Here is a 16,633-nt window from a genome sequence, read left to right as displayed (position 1 = left end):
GAGAGAAAGAAAGAGAAACATCGATTGGTTGCCTCCTACTGGCGCCCTACTGTGGCTGGGGATTGAACCTGCTACCAAAGTATATGCCCTTGACCAGGGAATCAAACCAGTGACCCTTTGAGGGTTGACGCTCTAACCACTGAGTAAAACAGGCCAGGCCAAAGGTCACTGGTTTGATTCCCAGCCAGAGCACATGCCCAGGTTGTGAATTCAGATTGGTCAGGGGCAGAGTGTGTATGAATTGGTCGGTTTCTCTTTCTCCCATCCTCTCTCTAAAAAAAATCAATAAAAACACACTAAAACCCTGGCCCATGTGGCTCGTTTGGGCATCACCAGTGCACCGAACGGTGCTGGTTCAATCCCAGTTGGGGCACGTGCCCAGGGCTGTGGGCTCCGTCCCCCCTGAGGGGCTTGCAGGAAGCAGTCGAATCACTGATGCTTTCTCTCTCTCTCTCTCTCTCCCTGAAATCAATAAAAAAAATATTAAAAAAACACAATAGACTAAAAAGAAAGATACAGAATGTTTCATCTCGTTTCCTTTTTACAACCACACTCACTTTCCTCCGGCCCCCACTCCTTCCTTAAGCAGCCACTAATCCAGCGGTTCTCAACCTGTGGGTCGCGACCCTTTGGGGGGTCGAACGGCCCTTTCACAGGGGTCGCCTAAGACCATCGGGAAACATATAATTACATATTGTTTACAGTAGCAAAATCATAGTTATGAAGTAGCAACGAAAATAATTTTATGGTTGGGGGTCCCCACATGAGGAACTGCATTAAAAGGGTCGTGGCATTAGGAAGGTTGAGAACCACTGCATCTGTTTTTCATTTTTATTAACGCCCTGCTTGCTTTTTTTTTATATTTCCATTGATTTCAGAGAGGAAAGGAGAGGGAGGGAGAGAGCATCAATGATGAGAGCAGCATGGGCCGGCTGCCCCTGCCCGGCCAGGGGCCCCTCCTGGGGATGATGCCCGACCGGAAGCCCCGCTTTCACCAAGACTCGCTTTCCCATAACCAGAGGCGCCGGCTCCGGAGCTGGGTCCCGGGAGCTGGCCCGGCGCCGGCCTCCCCGCCCGAAGCAGGAAAAGCCCGCGGAGAGGAGGCTGCCGCGAGCGTGTCTCCTCTGCCAGGCGCTCCGCCCGCCATCGCCGCCCGAGCCCGGGGCCCCCGCAGGCAGCCGGCTCGGCGGGTCCCAGTCCCCTCCCTCCTCCTCTCGGGAGCGCAGCCCCAGTCCCGGGAAAAGGCCCCTCCGGCCGGCGGGCGGGCGGGTGCGCGGCGGCGCCTCCGGCCCGGCCTCAGGGGACCCCGTTGCTAGAGGCGTTGCCAGGGAGGGGTCACGAGGAGGGGCTCTCTTCCGGGCGGAGGCCAACTGGTAACCCGGAAGCGGTCGGCAGTGCGGCGCTGTTTAAAGATGGCGGCGGAGGAACCTCAGCAGCAGAAGCAGGAGCCGCTGGGCAGCGACGCCGAAGGTACGGACTCCGGGAGGACCGGCCGGCCGGGGCCAGCGGGGCGATGCGGGGCGGCCGGCTCCCGAGGCGGCGGGGGGCGGGGCGGCCGGCGGCGAGGACGAGGCGCGCGAACGGCCCTTTCTCCGCCGCCGCCTCCCCTCCCCTCCCTTCCCCTCCCCTCCCCTCCCCCTCACAATAGACGGAGCCGCCGCTGCGACCCCCGGCCGGGCGGGCCCTTCCCTTGGCGCGCACCCGGGGCGGGGCCTGGGCCGCGCGCCTCCTCCCCGCCGGCCCCCGCCGGCCCCTCGCTCCCCGGGCCCCTGCCCGCCGCCGGGTCCTGGCCGTGAGGCCGCGGCCTAGGTCGGGCCGCCGCTCGCCCGCCCTCTCCGATCGGCCGGCGCCCGGGCGGCGTCGCGTTACACGGGCCGCGGGGCACAAAGGGCTGGGCGGCCGCGGGGCTGCTGCGGGCGCGGGGGGCGTGCGCGGCGGCGGCGTGGGCCCGGGGCGGCCGCCGCCCTCCCCGAAGCGCCCCCCTTCCGGCCTCGCGGCCCTGTCCCGGCCGGCCATTGTTCCCTTAGCCCTCGGAGGAGTCGGGCCTTTCAAAATGGTGCCCTTCTCTCCGTTTTCACCCACGAGCTCGGCCCTGGAAACTAGTCGGTCCCTGGGGTGGGAGGGGCAGCGCCATTGCGGGCAGCGAGGGGACGGGCCGAGGCCCGGCTGCGGACCCGGACACCCCGGCCTCCACAGTTAGCGCCCCCCGTCTTAGCGGCGCACCGAGGGACAGCCCCGGGAGCCCCGGCCCGGAGGTCTGGTTCGGGGCCACGGAAGTTGAGGAGCCAGGACCAGACTCGGAGAGCCCCGCGATGACGTGGGGGAGGGAGCTCTGCAGCGAGGCGCCCGGAGCGGGACTGTGCAGCGCGCACCTGGGGTCGGCAACTGGGCTCCCGTCGTCGCTAGCGGTGACCTTGGGCGTTTGTTTTACCTGTAAAGTGGGCGCCGCTGGAATACACAGGACTGGTGGGCGGGCAGGGGCTGGGGGACGGGAGACATCTGTGACCTTATCAATAAAGCTAACTAAAAAAGGATGCACGGGAGGAGGAAGGGCGGGGCCGAGCGAGTGCGGGCGCAGGGGAAGCTCCCGTCCAGCCCAGGCCTCTGCCGCCGCCGCCTCTTTCCCAGGGGACCCCGCCCGCCCGGCCCTGAGCGCTTCCCGGCTGCTGGGTGTTGAGGCTGGGGACACACGTTGGGGTGGTCACCGCTGCCCTGCGTGTCAAATATGAGAAAACGAGGGCCTCGGAGGGGAAGGGCTTGGCCAGGGGACACCGTGGGTGGGACAGGGGGTAAGATGCTAAGCCGCCCTCCTGGCTGCTCTTGTCCTTGGTCCAGGGCCTGGGGTGGAGCTGGCCAGGCCCCAGTAATCCGTGGCTGCTTCCTTCTTCCAGGTGTTAACTGTCTTGCCTATGATGAAGCCATCATGGCTCAGCAGGACCGAATTCAACAAGAGGTGAGGGGCTGAGGGGCTGTGGCCAGCGGCCCTGTTGTGGGGATGCATCGGCTGGGTCTGAGGCCTGTGGCTTTTCTCTGCTTTGGAAGCCCTTTCCTCTGCAAGCCGCGCTAGATCCTGGGTGCCTTGGGGCGGGGTGTGGAGGGGGGTCTGTCACCGCCGCTGGGTGACTGGCCCGGCGCCTTCCTTTAGGTGTAGGTGCTCTGGCTGCCGCCTGCCAGAGCGTGATGGTTCCCCGCCCTCTGCAGATTGCAGTGCAGAACCCCCTGGTCTCGGAGCGGCTGGAGCTCTCGGTCCTGTACAAGGAGTATGCTGAGGACGACAACATCTACCAACAGAAGATCAAGGTGGGAGCCCAGCTGTGCGGGCAGGAGGCGTGGGGGTGGGGGTGGGAGCAGGAACGGGAGCAGGAGCTGGCCTACGTCAGACACGCTCCTTGCTGGGCCTGGCCTCTTAGAGGGCAGAGTGTTGGGGGAGCTCTGGCTGCTGGAATCAAAGGACCTGGATTTAAATCGTGACTTTGCCACACAGCAGCTGTGTCCTTGGCAGGCCCTTTCCTGCCTCTGACCTCTGGCTTCCTGTCTGCGAGTTGGGCTGAAGTCAGTGTGGGCCCAGGTGTTGAGGGCAGTGTGAGGGTGAGAGAGGCTTGTGGGGCATTATGGTCTCAGTGTTCACAGTGGGGCCGAATGGACTGGGGGTGGAGGCTACAGACCTTTGTGCCAGGTTCTGCTGCTTCGTTTACAAACAGGTAAGTCCCTTAACCACTCACTCTGTGAGCTGGGAGGTTGAGATGTGGCAGTAGGTCTGTGTAAACAGTGACCATTGACACAGCCTGGGGTTTAGTAAGTGCTACTCCTCCCACCCCCCGCTAAAGAGCAGAGATGCTTAGAACCTTCTATCAGAGAGGAGGGGTCTGTGGGGCTCTCCACGTCAGAGCCACGCTGGTAACCCAGGTGATTGAAGGTGGTCGGTCAAGCGGTGAATATGGGCAGCACAGCTCTGAGTCAGACGGGCAGGGAGTGGAAGCACCTGGCCAGCGGGACTGGGCTGTCACTCCGTTGTTGCCAGATCTGTTTTCCCAAGAGAAGCCGGAAATTATTTTGGTATGAAATCTCCAGGTTCCTGACAGTTAGCAGGTAGTTCACATTTAACCCTTTGCGGTCATTTGTCTACTCTCAGCCACCAAAGCTTTTTTACCGTTCCGGTCGTATGTCTGCTCTCAGCCACCACAGCAAGGAACCGTATGAATCTTAACTCTGTGCATTCATGTATCAGATCCTAATTTCTCTGAAAACTCTTAAGTGTCTAAGCGACCTTGTCACGAACCAAAACATTGCCCCGACAAATCGGAGATATCGAAACTCAATATAAACAAACGCGGTTGTTCCACACTCGCCATGCAAAACACCGTGGCGAGTCAGTCACCTTTTGAGGGTGAAGAAATCGACAAGCTTCGGAGATACTTTGCAGAATTTCAAATAAAGCTTTACAAATTACGTTTAACTGTAATTAGGCATTTTCGCTTGTTAAGATATTTCAAAATAATCCTCCAAAATGGCAAAAAGAAAGTTACCGAAAGAAGTGTACTGCGAATCTGAAAGTAACGATGAAGAGTTTTATTTTGGCACCTTGAATACTGACTCTGACGTAGAAAGTGATAACGTTTGTAGTGATTCTACTAGTAGTGACGTAGTTCCAAAAAAGAATCAATAAATCTTGTTTATCCTTCATAATCTTGCATGTTATGTATCACTGCTCTTTCAATGGAAATTAATTCCGACCAGTACGACACCCATGTCCAAATTTAATATGACCGCAAAGGGTTAAAATGTTATGTGTGGATTGCCCTAGCTCAGTGATGGCGAACCTTTTGAGCTCATTGTGTCAGCATTTTGAAAAACCCTAACTTAACTCTGGTGCCGTGTCACATATAGAAACTTTTTGAAATTTGCAATCATAGTAAAACAAAGATGTATATTTTTGATATTTATTTTATACTAGAGGCTTGGTGCACAAGATTTGTGCACTGGGGTGGAGGGTCCCTCAGTCTGGCCTGCACCTTTTCACAGTCCGGGACCCCTTGGGGAATGTCTGCCTGCCGGCTTAGGCCCAGGGATTGGGCCTAAGCCAGCAGGTGGACATCCCTCTCACAGTCCAGGGCTCTCACAGTCCAGGCTCTGCTGATCCTGGTGCTGGGAGGCATATTACCCTTTTACTATATAGGATAGAGGCCTGGTGCATGGGTGGGGCTGGCTGGTTTGCCCTGAAGGGTGTCCTGGATCAGGGTGGGGGTCCCCACTGGGGTGCCTGGCCAGTCTGGGTTTGGGGCTGAGGGCTGTTTTCAGGCTTGCAGGTGACTGAAGATCCCAACTGCTCCCTTTTTTTTTTTTTTTTTTTTTTTTTTTTTTTTTTTTTTTTATTCTGGGCCAGCTTTAGCTCTGGCTCCAGCTCTGAGGCCTCTGCTGGGTTCTATAATCGAGACACTGTATCAACTCCAGCTCTGAGATCCCTGCTCACTGAAAACTGGTTTCTGGGGTTTTTATTTTCTATATTTGTTACAATGTTTCAGCCTGCAGGCTCAGAGGCCGGCAAGGCAGGCGGGGGAAGGGGAAGGGGAATGTTGGTTTCCTCCATCACTGAAGTAAGCAAGCCTCATGTTAGTTTCAAGCTGCCTGGCTGCCGGCTGCCATCTTGGCTGACAGTTAATTTGCATATCGTGCTGATTAGCCAGTGGGAAGGGTAGCGGTCGTACGCCAATTACCATGTTTCTCTCTTATTAGATAGGATATTCAAATGTCATTTAACAAAGAAAAATCAACCAAAAAAATGAGTTCGCGTGTCACCTCTGACACGCGTGTCATAGGTTCGCCATCACTGCCCTAGCTGGTTTGGCTCAGTGGCTAGAACATCGCGGACCGAAGGGTCCCAGGTTCAATTCCAGTCAAAGGCATGTACCTAGGTTGCAGGCTCCTCTCTGGCCCGGGCCCTGTGCAGGAGGCAACCAATGGATAGGTTTCTCTTCAAATTTCTCTTTTTCTCTAAAAAATCAATGGAAAAATACCCTCGGGTGAGGATTTAAAAAATAAAATGTTACGTGGATCAAACAATACATACAAGCCAGACCAGCTGTGTGGCCTGTGGTCTACTCTGACCCTTGCTGAGGGTGTCTGCGATTGACCCAAGGTCTGGGAGGTGAAGGTCCTGTCCTGGGGCCTGACAGACCTGGGCTGGAGTCATCTTCCCACTTCCAGCTGTGTGACCCGGGCACCCGAGCACCCCGGGCGGAGGTCCCCGCCTCACGGCGGGCGTGGTGCTGGGGGTGCCGGTGGTCAGCGCTGAGCTCTGTGCGCAGCGGGGCCAGGCCTTAACCAGCCGTAGGTCTCCTCTTCCTCACGGGTTGGTTAGTAAAGTGGGGCCTTATTTCAGGACTTCCCTGTCACACTTAGGCCACCCTGGTAAAATCGACAGGGGGTTGTGTTGGGTTCTTTCCCATCAAGTCATTCAGCGAATGCTCGAGTGTCGGCATGCTGTGTGCAGGAGAACTGACACCCCCACTCTGTGCTGTGCCCGAGCCCAACTTTGCTTCTAGGGAGATGCCGAAAGCAGAGATGGCAGAGCCTAAACAGAGCTGGGTTGCTCTGTGAAATGGGCTCCTCTGAGGGTTAGTAGGATAGTGGGTGCTACCCTCCGGGGTGGGAAACAGCTCTCCTCGGCTCCTCCTCAGCTCTGTCCGCCGGCTCACAGGGACCACCTCCGTGTGCCGTCTGCCGGGGAAAGTGCTCAGCAGGTTCTGGGGACTCCCTGGGCTGCAGTGATTTGGGCTCTTCGTAAGCATTGTGAGCTGTTGTCTGAACATTGATGAGCACAGACTGTGGGCCGGACACTGTTTTGGGCCCGGAAGATAGTGATGATACCACTGGCAAACTCCTGCCCTCATGGCGCTTAGTGGGAAGACAGATCTAAGCCAGGGTAGCTGAGCGGTGGTGGTGGAGTGATTGAACTGACGGGCACAGGAGTAGGTTGTGGCCGCCGGGGCAGGAGTACATGGGTGGTTTGAGGAGCACGTGGAGGCAAGCGGGGAGCAGCTGGCGGTGGGAAATGGGGCTGCAACCAGAGAAAGGACTTAGAGGAAGATGAGGGTATCGGCAGGTTTCTGGGTTGCTCAGGTGGCTGGGGTGAGACTAGGCTGAGTGCCGGTGGAGGCCAGGACACCTGAGATGGAAGCTGCGCGATCAGCTCAGCAGGAGGCGGGAGAGGTCAGGTAGTGAGAAGGGTCTGCGTTGGGTTGGGTGTGGCGTGAGGGAGATGTCGCAGTGACCGTGAGGCTTTTAGCTGAAAGGGAGTGCAGTTGATTGAGGGGAAGGCTGAGAGGAGCAGGCTCGCGGGGAGGTGAGGACCTGCCTTGCCAGGCAGTTCAGATGAGGCAGTGGGGTGTGTGAGCTGAAATTAGAGTTCGGGCCTGAGATGGGGCAGGAAGAGTTACATTAAGGCTATTTAAATCCCAAGGCTGATGACATCAGGAGAGTTGACAAGCGGAAGCTGTCCCAGGCCTGAGCAGGTTGTGCCATGTGCGATAGTCACTGTGGATGGACATGTGTTGTGACCATCTGGCAGGTGACACGCCATGTCTTGAAGGGTGTTGTGGTTTGGTGGTGACCCTGACCATCACAGGTTAGAGCAGGGGTGGGCAAACTTTTTGACTCGAGGGCCACAATGGGTTCTTAAACTGGACTCAGAAGGAGGAGCTGCGGCCGTGTTTCCCGACGTTGCCATGTTAACGCTGCTGCTGGTGAAGGAGCGGAGGGGAGAGCAAGAGACCCTCCGCTCTTTCGGCTCCGCGGGCCGGATAGAACAGCCGAACGGGCCGGAACTGGCCCGCGGGCCGGAGTTTGCCCACGGCTGGGTTAGAGGGATGAGGAGGAGTGGCAGTGAGGTCTGAGGACCAGGAGAGGGTGGGAAGGAAAGTGTGGAGGTGTCTTGGGGGGCGCCGTTTAAGGAGAGTGGAGAAGGTATGAAGTAGCCATTAGGGAGCAGGGGAGGGTGTCCAAGCCAGGGAGTGAGGCCTGTTTGCCAGGCAGCACTATTGGCCCACTTGTGGGGGCAGGTTTGAGTGACAGAAGAAAGTCCATGGCGTTTGGGTAGGAAACGGGAAGACCGCACACGGAGGTGGTACCTGTGAGCCGCCAGGTAGAGTTGAGAAGGAGCCGAGGGGAGCTGTCTCCCACCCCGGCCGGGGGATGTGCACCCCGACCCGAACCAGTTTGCCTGGTCTCCTGGTTTGAAAGCCCGATTCCCGGGACAGCTGCACCGGCCCAGGACGGAGCCACTCGCTCCTTGTTATGGACAGACAGCCTGCAGGCCCAGGCACTCTTGGGCACTGGAGGTAAGAGCCTGTGTGGCCAGCGGCTAGTGACTGCTTTGGTGACTCATGCAACCAGTGTGGACATCCGTCGTGGCTCCCGAGGCTTTGGGGGCTCTGGGCAGTGGGTCACCACGTGATTCCCGCCACCAGAGTCAGCGGCCAAGGCTGGCAGGTGGCTGCTTGGAGCTCAGGTGCCACTGCTGTGGTGTGGCCCTTGCTGGGCGGTTCCTGGCCTGCCCTGGCTCTGGCCGACGTTGATGGGCACGGGTGGGCGGGCTGCCTTTCTGCAGGACCTCCACAAAAAGTACTCGTACATCCGCAAGACCAGGCCCGACGGGAACTGCTTCTACCGAGCCTTCGGCTTCTCCCACCTGGAGGCGCTGCTGGATGACAGCAAGGAGTTGCAGAGGTGAGGAGGGTGGGCGCCCTGGCACTGAAGGAGGTGGGTGTGGGGCCCCCTCCTCCTCCTTGATGACTAGGAGGTACAGTTCCACCCGAGGCCAGACAACAGGCTGCGCCCCTACTCTGTTGGCTGAGGAGCCCATGCCCCCTCCCTTCCCCTCCTGCCGCCAGGTTCAAGGCTGTGTCTGCCAAGAGCAAAGAAGACCTGGTGTCCCAGGGCTTCACCGAGTTCACAATTGAGGATTTCCACAACACGGTGAGCCCCGTCCGTACTGCCTGTCGGCCAGAGTGGAGGTGGCCTGGCCGTGGCCGGGTTGGCCCATCTCCTCCCTCATCTTGTCTCTCTCTTCCGGTGGCAGTTCATGGACCTGATCGAGCAGGTGGAGAAGCAGACCTCAGTAGCCGACCTGCTGGCTTCCTTCAACGACCAGAGCACCTCGGACTACCTGGTGGTCTACCTGCGGCTGCTCACCTCTGGCTACCTGCAGCGGGAGAGCAAGTTCTTCGAGCACTTCATTGAGGGTGGGCGGACTGTCAAGGAGTTCTGCCAGCAGGTGCCACCCCCGCCTCACTTCTCAGATTCAGGGTCCCCCCTTTTCTTTCCTCGCAGGGTGGGGAGCACCAGGGCCTGGGGGGTGCCCTGGGTCGGGGCATGGGGAGGGTGCTGAGACCGGGCCCTGACGCGCACCCATGCTGCAGGAGGTGGAGCCCATGTGCAAGGAGAGCGACCACATCCACATCATCGCGCTGGCGCAGGCCCTCAGCGTCTCCATCCAGGTGGAGTACATGGACCGCGGCGAGGGCGGCACCACCAACCCGCACATCTTCCCCGAGGGCTCCGAGCCCAAGGTCTACCTTCTCTACCGGCCTGGACACTACGACATCCTCTACAAATAGGGCTGGCTCTGCCCGCCGCTGCCCTGCTGCCCTCCCCTCTGCCAGGCACTAGACATGTACAGAGGTTTTTGTGTGGTTGTAAATGGTCATATTTCACTCCCCCTTCCCTGTCATACAACCTTCCACGTTTTATTAAAGGGGATGCTGGTGGTGAGCCCTGTGTGCGTGTCCCTGCTCTGCTGCTGCCCGCCTGGATGCTCTGTGTCTGGCTGACCCCTCCCCCAGGTGGGTTCCTCTCGGCCTTTCACCTGTCCGCCTCCCCAGCAGTTTTGAGGGGCTAGGCCTCTTGGGGCCCCCTCCTGTTTATTGGGATTCTGCTTCCTTCATGCCTCCCTCCCTTCCTTAGCTGGCCCAAGAAGTTCCTTGGGGACTTACCAGGGGCCTATGACCATCAAGGCTTCAAGCTGACCCCTCATAGGTCCACCTCCGTCCTGCCATCTTGGCCAGGGCCCCAGACCCCAGCTGCCTGCTTTCCATCAGGGGTCTGCATGTCGGAGCACTGGGTGGAGAGGGCTGACATGATGGTGGGACCTGGCTCAGTAGGCAGAGGAGCTAGGGTACCTCTAGTGCACCCCCAGGTGACCCCACCCTGGTAGGGGCGGGGCAGCCTTCAAGCCTCTGCTTGGTCAGGTCCCCAGTCAGGACTTGCCAGGCTGCCACCCCCCTGCCCACCCCAGGCCCCCTGCCTGTGCCTGCTTTGCACCCCCTTTGCTTCAGCCACGGTGTCTGCATTGCTTGCCTTTTTGCCTTGACTTCCTTTCCTCCCCCACCCCAGCACATGTGGGGCTGAATCCCCAGGCTGTGAACTCCTTGGGGGGCAGGCCCTCAATAAATGTGAAGTACTGCCCACATGTGCCATCGCCTGGCCCCTGAACTCTCACTAGCCCCTCTGAGCCAAAGCACCTGCCGACACCTGTGGGTTACCTCCCTCCCCAAGTCAGGGCGCAGACAGCGGAGCTGCAACAGGGCGGTCTTTATTAGGAGGCTCCTGAGGGGCGGGGGGCTGAGGGAAAAGATGGGGTGACCAGGCCCAGCTGCCGGCTTCAGCTGCCTCTTAGAGCTGGGAGCGAGGTCCAGCAGGCCCCGGCGAGTCTGCAGGCAGAGCACAGAGGTTGGAGGGGGGGGGGGGGGGGGGGGGGGCGGTGGGCTTCCCAGGCTGCCTCCCTGTGGGTGAGCCCCAGGGTGAGCGGGCGTGTTAGTGGCAGGTTAGCGGCAGCACAGCAGGCCAGGCCCTGCTTACCAGTCCTGGTCAGGGTGTGCGGCGGTGCCGTCAGGCTGGAAGGCAGAGGACACTGAGAACCGCCCCGGGGTGGGGGTGGGGTGGGGTGGGGGTGGGCCCTGCCATGGGTACCTACCCAGGGGGAAGTAGTGCGGGAGCCGCTGCAGGTAGATGTTCTCATCCTTCTCCAGAAACACACAGATGATGAGCCGGTCCACCTGCACCAGGGCCTGTTCAGCCTCGCAGGAGCCGCTCTCCCTGGCTCCCTGTCCCCCCTGCCCCTTGTCCCTGCCCCCCCTGCCCCTTTGGGACGCCCTCCAGGCTAGGCTATGGTGTGTGAGGGGAAGGAGAGGGGATGCAGGAAGGGCTGGTGTGGCCAGAGCCTTGTGGGCAGGTGCTCTGCACCCTGGCCATTGGCAATGACAGGTGGGGCTGGTTGGTGGGACCGGGATGCACCCCATCACCCCACCCTTCAGGCCCCCTCAGCTGGGCCCGGCCTCACCTTGTCCTTGTGCTGCTCCAGCCACTCGCGCAGCGCAGCCAGCACTACCTCCGCCGCCGCCTCGTTGGGGTAGCCTGGGGACCCCGAGAAAGCGAGTCCCGGTTCTGCCCTGCCCCCTTGCCGCTCTGCCACCCGTTCAGCTCCCCCTGCCTGCCCCGACCCCACTCACCAAACACGCCGGTGGAGATGCAGGGGAACGCCTGGCGGAGAGGGGGGGGATAGCGTCACTCTGCCACGCCCCTCCTGGCGCCCGGCCTGCCGCCCCCGCCCCCGCCCCGCCGCCCCCGCCCCGCCCCACCCCACTCCTGGCGCCCGCCCCTCCCTTCCCCTCCCCGCCCCCGGCGCCCTCACCGCCGAGCGGAGCCGGTGCTCCAGCAGCAGGTCGAGGCTGCTCAGGTAGCAGCTGCGGAGCTCGGCGGCCTGGCTGGCGCTGGGCTCTCCGTGGGCGATGGGCCCCACCGTGTGGATGACATCTGCGGGGGGCGACCGGGCCAGGCCCGCCAGGGTCTCCCTGTGCCCTCGGTCCCCCCTGCCAGTCTGGGCTCGAGGGGACAGGAAATGGGCCCTCTCCCCGCTCCAGGTTCCAGGATGTGGGACACAGGGGTGCTCTGGAGCCCGAGTGCACCCCGATAGGCGCCGCAGGCCCGCTCCCCAGCGCGTGTCCCGGCTAGAGGCTGGGCGCGCGAAGGTCCCGCCCCTGAGCGCTCCCCGACCCCCCCCCCCCCCGCCCGCGGGCTTTCAGGTCCTGTCCCACCCCGGCCTCCACGCGTCCCTAGGGTGTGCGGCAGGGCCAGGTCCCGGCACTTGGGCGGAGGAGGGCCCCCGAGGAGGCCTCCAGCAGCCCTGGGGGGCCGCCCCAATGGCAAAGGCTGGGTGCGCGCCGCATGGGGCGGGGGCGGGACTCACACTTGGCGGGCAGCCGGTAGCCGCCGGTGATCTTGGCCTGGCCGGTCTCGCAGTTCTGCAGGGTCCGGCACTCCTCGGTGAGCAGGGGCCCGGCGGCCCGGTGGATGCAGCCGTCCACTGTGGGGGCGGGCGGTGAGCCTGGCGCCTCGCGTCCCGCCCGCGCCCATTGCACAGAGAAGGCCGAGGCGCCGGCTGACCCGCCCCGTCCCCTCGGCTGTGCTGGGGCTCAGCGGGCCCCGCGCCTTCCCCCACGGTTCCCCCTCGGGAGAAACCGAGGCAGAGGGTCCGCGCGGCCCGGCAGGAAGCGGCGCGGCACGGCCGGCAGGGGGCGCGCCAGGCCCGCTCTGCCTTTCCCGGCAGCGGCGAGGGCCCGGCCCCGACGTGGGCGGCTCTTAGCGGCGGGTCGGGGTAAGTTCTCCCACCCCAGGGTCGGCCTCCCGAGGCGAGGCTCCTGGGCCGCGCAAGCTCTAGGGTCCACTTTACAGATGAGGAAACTGAGGCCACTAGTTACAAGCGGCAGATAAGTCGGCCGGGAGCCTGGGCTCCCAGCCCCTGGGGGCGCGCACCTGCTCGGTAACGAGCCGCCTCGTTAGCGCATCCGCCTTAATTGGGGCCGGCCGAGCTCGTTAAACCCAGAAGGAGAACGAAGGCGGCTCTGGGGGCCCGGCCTGGGCTCAGGTAAACAACTCCGGCGGGCGGCGGAGGCGCAGAGGAGGCTCAGAGGAGGCGCTCCGTCAGCCGCCCTCCCCGGTGCCAGGGCCTGAGAGGGCCAGTGGGGGGGAGAGGCTCGGCGTCGGGCAGGCCGGGCCCAGTCCAGGCCCCCCCCACTTCCTGTGCCAGTGGGCAGGTTGGCAAGTCCTTTCCCCAGAGCGTCCACTGCTCCATCTGGGAAGTTGGGGCAGTGACCCTCGGGGTGGAGTTGGCACCGTGGCCCGGAGAACAGGACCCGCCGCTCCCCGGAGACGCAGGAGGGGCCAGGAGCTCTGTGGGCACCGGCAGCTGGGTGCTCACAACGCCGGGCAGCAGGCAGGACCGCCATCTCTCCGTTTCAGAGATGCACATACTGAGGCCCTTCCTCCTCCATCACAGCCCCACCCTGAATCCTGGCACAGGTTCAGGAACACCAGCTGGACACCCCCTCTGTGCCTCTCGGCGGGGGGAGGGGTGGCCCAATTAAACTTAATTTTGCAGCTTTACTCTGAGCTGATAGCAGATTTTCCAGAGCACCCATAGGTGAGGATGGATGGGGTCAAGTTGTTGGGGGAACCCTGGGGAGGGGGAGCTTTGGAATTGTGCAGGGATAGGGCCGCTGCAGCCCATGGGAGGGACACGCACAGCCTGGAGTGTGCGGGTCCCGGGCAGTGCCTGCTCTGGGTGGAGGTGCCCGTGACCACCCAGTGCGGTGTCCAACAGCAGGAGCTGTGAGCTGGGCAGCTGGGTTCAGATCCCAGCCCCGCAGACACAGATCCCGCACTCACAGATGTGTGACGCAGGGTACCGCCTTTCTGGACCCCGGCTGCCCCATCTGTCAAATGAGATACTCGTAGGTAGCCACCTGGCAGGGCTATTGGAGGGTACGGTGAGTTAGTTTGTGTAGCGTGGGTAAGCCAGAGCCTGGCCCGAGGGGAGAGGATGTGTGGTTGGCTGGTATTTTCTTAGGACAGGGTGACAAGCTGGGCATGAGCGCGGTGTGCACGCCTGAGAGTGTTGGGGAACAGGTGTCCAGCACCGTGTGCTCAGGGTATGCGGGGCACAGGGGCACAGGGGTGCGTCTGAGCCAGCTCCCCGGGGACATCCCAGGCCTGCCCAGCGGTGTCAGCCACTTGGCACCCAGCTGTCCGCCCTGCAGGTGACCTTGGCCTGCTGCTGGGGGAGGGGGTGGCCTGCGGAAGTGGAACTCACTGAGATCTGTGTTTCAGGGATTTAATGTTTCCTGCAGGAGTGGACAGGCCTGCAGCCAGGCCTTTGGGGCTGACCCCGGGGGCATGAGGTGGGAGGAGGAGGAGGAGCTGGAGCTGGCAGAGGCCGGGGCTGGAGCCTCCCCAGCAGAACGGGGTCGGGCCCTGTGATTGCTCTGCAGGCGGCCAGGGAAGCAGTTCCCTCCAAGCAGAGATGAGGGGGCCCTGGGCACCACCCTGGGCAGAGCACACACCAGCCCCCCCCCACACTCCAGTGTTCTCCCTCTGAGTGCCGGAGGGGACCCTGCTGCTTAGCAGAGGCTGGGACCCCAGGCCTTGGCCTGGGCTTCTGTTAGGCTAAGCCCGTGGTCAGCAAACCGCGGCTCGCGAGCCACATGCGGCTCTTCGGCCCCTTGAGTGTGGCTCTTCCACAAAATACCACGTGCGGGTGCGCACATACAGTGCGATTGAAACTTAGTGGCCCGTGCACAGAAGTCGGTATTTTGTGGAAGAGCCACATTCAAGGGGCCAAAGAGCCGCATGTGGCTTGCAAGCCATGGTTTGCCGATCACTGGCCTCAGCTAAGCGCTGGAGACTGCAGGAGGCGGCTTCCTGGGGCTCCATCCAAGAGAGCCCCCCCCTGCTTCCTGCCTGACCTGGCAGCTCTGAGCCCTGCCCTGGGGCTGCTGGTGGGAGGGGATGTCCCCAGTTCATACCAGTTGGCCCCTCAGTCCCTCCCTGGGCCCCTCAGAGTGGACAACCTGCAGCTGTCTGGGACCCGTCTGCCCTCTCTGCTCCAGCCCTGCCCCTCCGCCTGGTCCCGGGCACTCCCCCCAGACAAGCCCAGCGCTCCGCTTGGGAGCCCACCAGCCCTCCTGCCAACAGCATGGTCTCCACACCCCACTCAGCCTTCAGCTCAGCCAGCCCTTCATCGTCACATCGTCACAGGCCCGGCTCTGGCAGGGCTGGGCCGGGCTGGGAGCAGGAAGGGCGCGGGCAGAGGGCAGAGCTGCAGCCTGGCATCCTTGTAGCCAGGCAGGCAGGCTCCTGTGGGGCCATTTGCCAAGGTGCTTAGGATCTGTTGGCCGCTATTTAGGGTGCTGTAATATTCATGAAGGAAAGATTAGATATTTAAATTTATTCAGTAATAAATGCATCTCAGTGGGGGAGCATTCCTCATGCTAAACAAACAAGCAAGCAGGGGCTAATTAATTATTTACAGGAACTCGAGGAGGCCTTGGCCTGGGGGAGACGGGCAGCTGTGCCCCACCAGAGGGCAGGAGACCCTGACCGGCCCTGGGCCTGCCCCTCCATCCCCTCCCCTCCCCCAGTCACCCTCCACTGTCTGGTGGGTCTGGCCACTGCATATCCATTCTGGGGTTTCTCTTCCCAGAAATCCTGCCCACAAGCTTGCTGGTGGCTTTGGGCAAGTTACTTAACCTCTCTGAGCCTCAGAACTGGCCTCAGAGAGTTGTGGGAGGACTGAGATACGCTGAGTGGTGGCCTGGGGGTGGGGGACTGAAGGCCAGAGTCCTTTAGCAACTTGTCCAAGGTCTCCCGTCAGAGGCCAGCTGCTCAGAGTGCGAAGCCCGAAGACCGTCTAGCAGGAGCAGGGACCGAAGCTCCTGGAGGCAAAGCCACGCTCTCCGCCATGGCCATGTGGGGTGTGGCCTTGCCTGTGCAGCCCTCAGCCGCCCTGCTCTGCCCCGTCTCCTGTCAGCCCCAGAGCAGGAAGGGAGAGGCCGGGTCTGGGGGGCACCTATGGGGGGATGTCTCAGAGTCTCTGAACTGAGCTGGGGCTGTGAGGGCAGGGCTGACCCAGCCCAGTGAGACCCAAGTCCCTCCCCCAGCTCCTCCACCCTTGCTGCATCACTTCATCTCCGTGCCTCAGTTTCCTCATCTGCGCAAGGTCAGCGACAGCACCTCTCTCCAGGGTTGGCCTGAGTGTTCAGTGAGAGAATGCACCAAAGTGCCCTGCACTTTATCACACTGTCATCCCATTTTACAGATGGGGACACTGAGGCCCAGTCACAGACTGTGTAAACAGGAGACTACTGTGCCGTTCAGGCTCTGAGGCCTCCTTCACCGGAGGGGCAGGATGAGTGGCTGGGGCTTGGATTTCCCTGCGAAAGCCCTGGAGTGAGCTTGAGGCCTGAGGGGCTGGGGGTAGGCTGTGCCTCAAGAGCCCAGGCAGGCACCTGGGTCTGGGCCCTAGAGACCACTCCCCACCCAGGCATAGGGGTGCCCAGCCTAAGGCGAGCCCACTCCAGCCACCTTGGTGCTGGCCAGGCCCTACCCACCTACACGAACACCAAATGCCAGTGCTGGGCAGATGTGGTCCCTGAGAGGGTACCAGCTGGGTCAAGGGCCAAAGCCTGAGCTGCTGCACCCCCAGGCCCAGCCATAAAGCCTGGATAAACGACCCCCCACGGGCCCTGTGCCCTCTCTCCCGGCCCCACCCTGCACGCTCCATCTCTGTTTCCCTCCCAGCCCT

The 16,633-nt window shown here is 61.7% G+C and overlaps 2 protein-coding genes across 6 annotated transcripts in view; one reads left to right on the top strand and one right to left on the bottom strand.

The window, feature by feature from the left end:
* Positions 1-1,314: 1,314 nt before the first annotated feature.
* OTUB1 (OTU deubiquitinase, ubiquitin aldehyde binding 1) lies at positions 1,315-10,465 on the top strand. 3 transcript variants are annotated; one of them, XM_036326840.1, is made up of 7 exons: positions 1,315-1,470; positions 2,892-2,953; positions 3,202-3,300; positions 8,606-8,724; positions 8,889-8,973; positions 9,077-9,271; positions 9,417-10,465. In XM_036326840.1, the coding sequence occupies exons 1-7, from the start codon at positions 1,413-1,415 to the stop codon at positions 9,612-9,614; spliced, it is 816 nt and encodes a 271-aa protein (XP_036182733.1). In that variant the 5' UTR covers positions 1,315-1,412; the 3' UTR covers positions 9,615-10,465. The 3 variants fall into 3 exon arrangements, with proteins under 3 accessions (XP_036182733.1, XP_036182736.1, XP_036182734.1); XM_036326843.1 differs by having other exon boundaries at positions 1,394-1,470; positions 3,146-3,300; XM_036326841.1 differs by lacking the exon at positions 1,315-1,470 and adding an exon at positions 2,169-2,408.
* A 102-nt stretch (positions 10,466-10,567) lies between these two features.
* The window catches only part of MACROD1 (mono-ADP ribosylhydrolase 1), a 130,163-nt gene continuing 124,097 nt past the window's right edge, over positions 10,568-16,633 (bottom strand). For 2 of the 3 annotated variants that reach the window (XM_036326838.1, XM_036326837.1), the window contains 7 exons: positions 12,242-12,358; positions 11,687-11,808; positions 11,505-11,535; positions 11,336-11,409; positions 10,970-11,051; positions 10,855-10,889; positions 10,568-10,706 (listed from right to left, as the gene is read on the bottom strand). In XM_036326838.1, coding sequence (XP_036182731.1) covers positions 10,885-10,889; positions 10,970-11,051; positions 11,336-11,409; positions 11,505-11,535; positions 11,687-11,808; positions 12,242-12,358 — 431 coding nt within the window. In that variant the 3' untranslated portion in view covers positions 10,568-10,706; positions 10,855-10,884. The remainder of the gene's footprint in view (positions 10,707-10,854; positions 10,890-10,969; positions 11,052-11,335; positions 11,410-11,504; positions 11,536-11,686; positions 11,809-12,241; positions 12,359-16,633) is intronic. The other variant, XM_036326839.1, reaches the window with a different exon arrangement.

Source organism: Myotis myotis, unplaced genomic scaffold (genome assembly GCF_014108235.1).
Source record: "Myotis myotis isolate mMyoMyo1 unplaced genomic scaffold, mMyoMyo1.p scaffold_m19_p_10, whole genome shotgun sequence".
NCBI classification, from domain to species: Eukaryota; Metazoa; Chordata; class Mammalia; order Chiroptera; family Vespertilionidae; genus Myotis; species Myotis myotis.
Note: the sequence above shows the minus strand (reverse complement) of the source record. Positions and strands in the feature narration are given on the sequence as shown.

Bases quoted from the DNA above. Each gene is read 5' to 3' on its own strand.
- OTUB1 (XM_036326840.1), top strand. From the start codon at position 1,413: ATGGCGGCGGAGGAACCTCAGCAGCAGAAGCAGGAGCCGCTGGGCAGC. The intron at 3,301-8,605 runs GTGGGAGCCCAG...GCCTTTCTGCAG, and splicing joins TCTACCAACAGAAGATCAAG to GACCTCCACAAAAAGTACTC. The intron at 9,272-9,416 runs GTGCCACCCCCG...CCCATGCTGCAG, and splicing joins TCAAGGAGTTCTGCCAGCAG to GAGGTGGAGCCCATGTGCAA.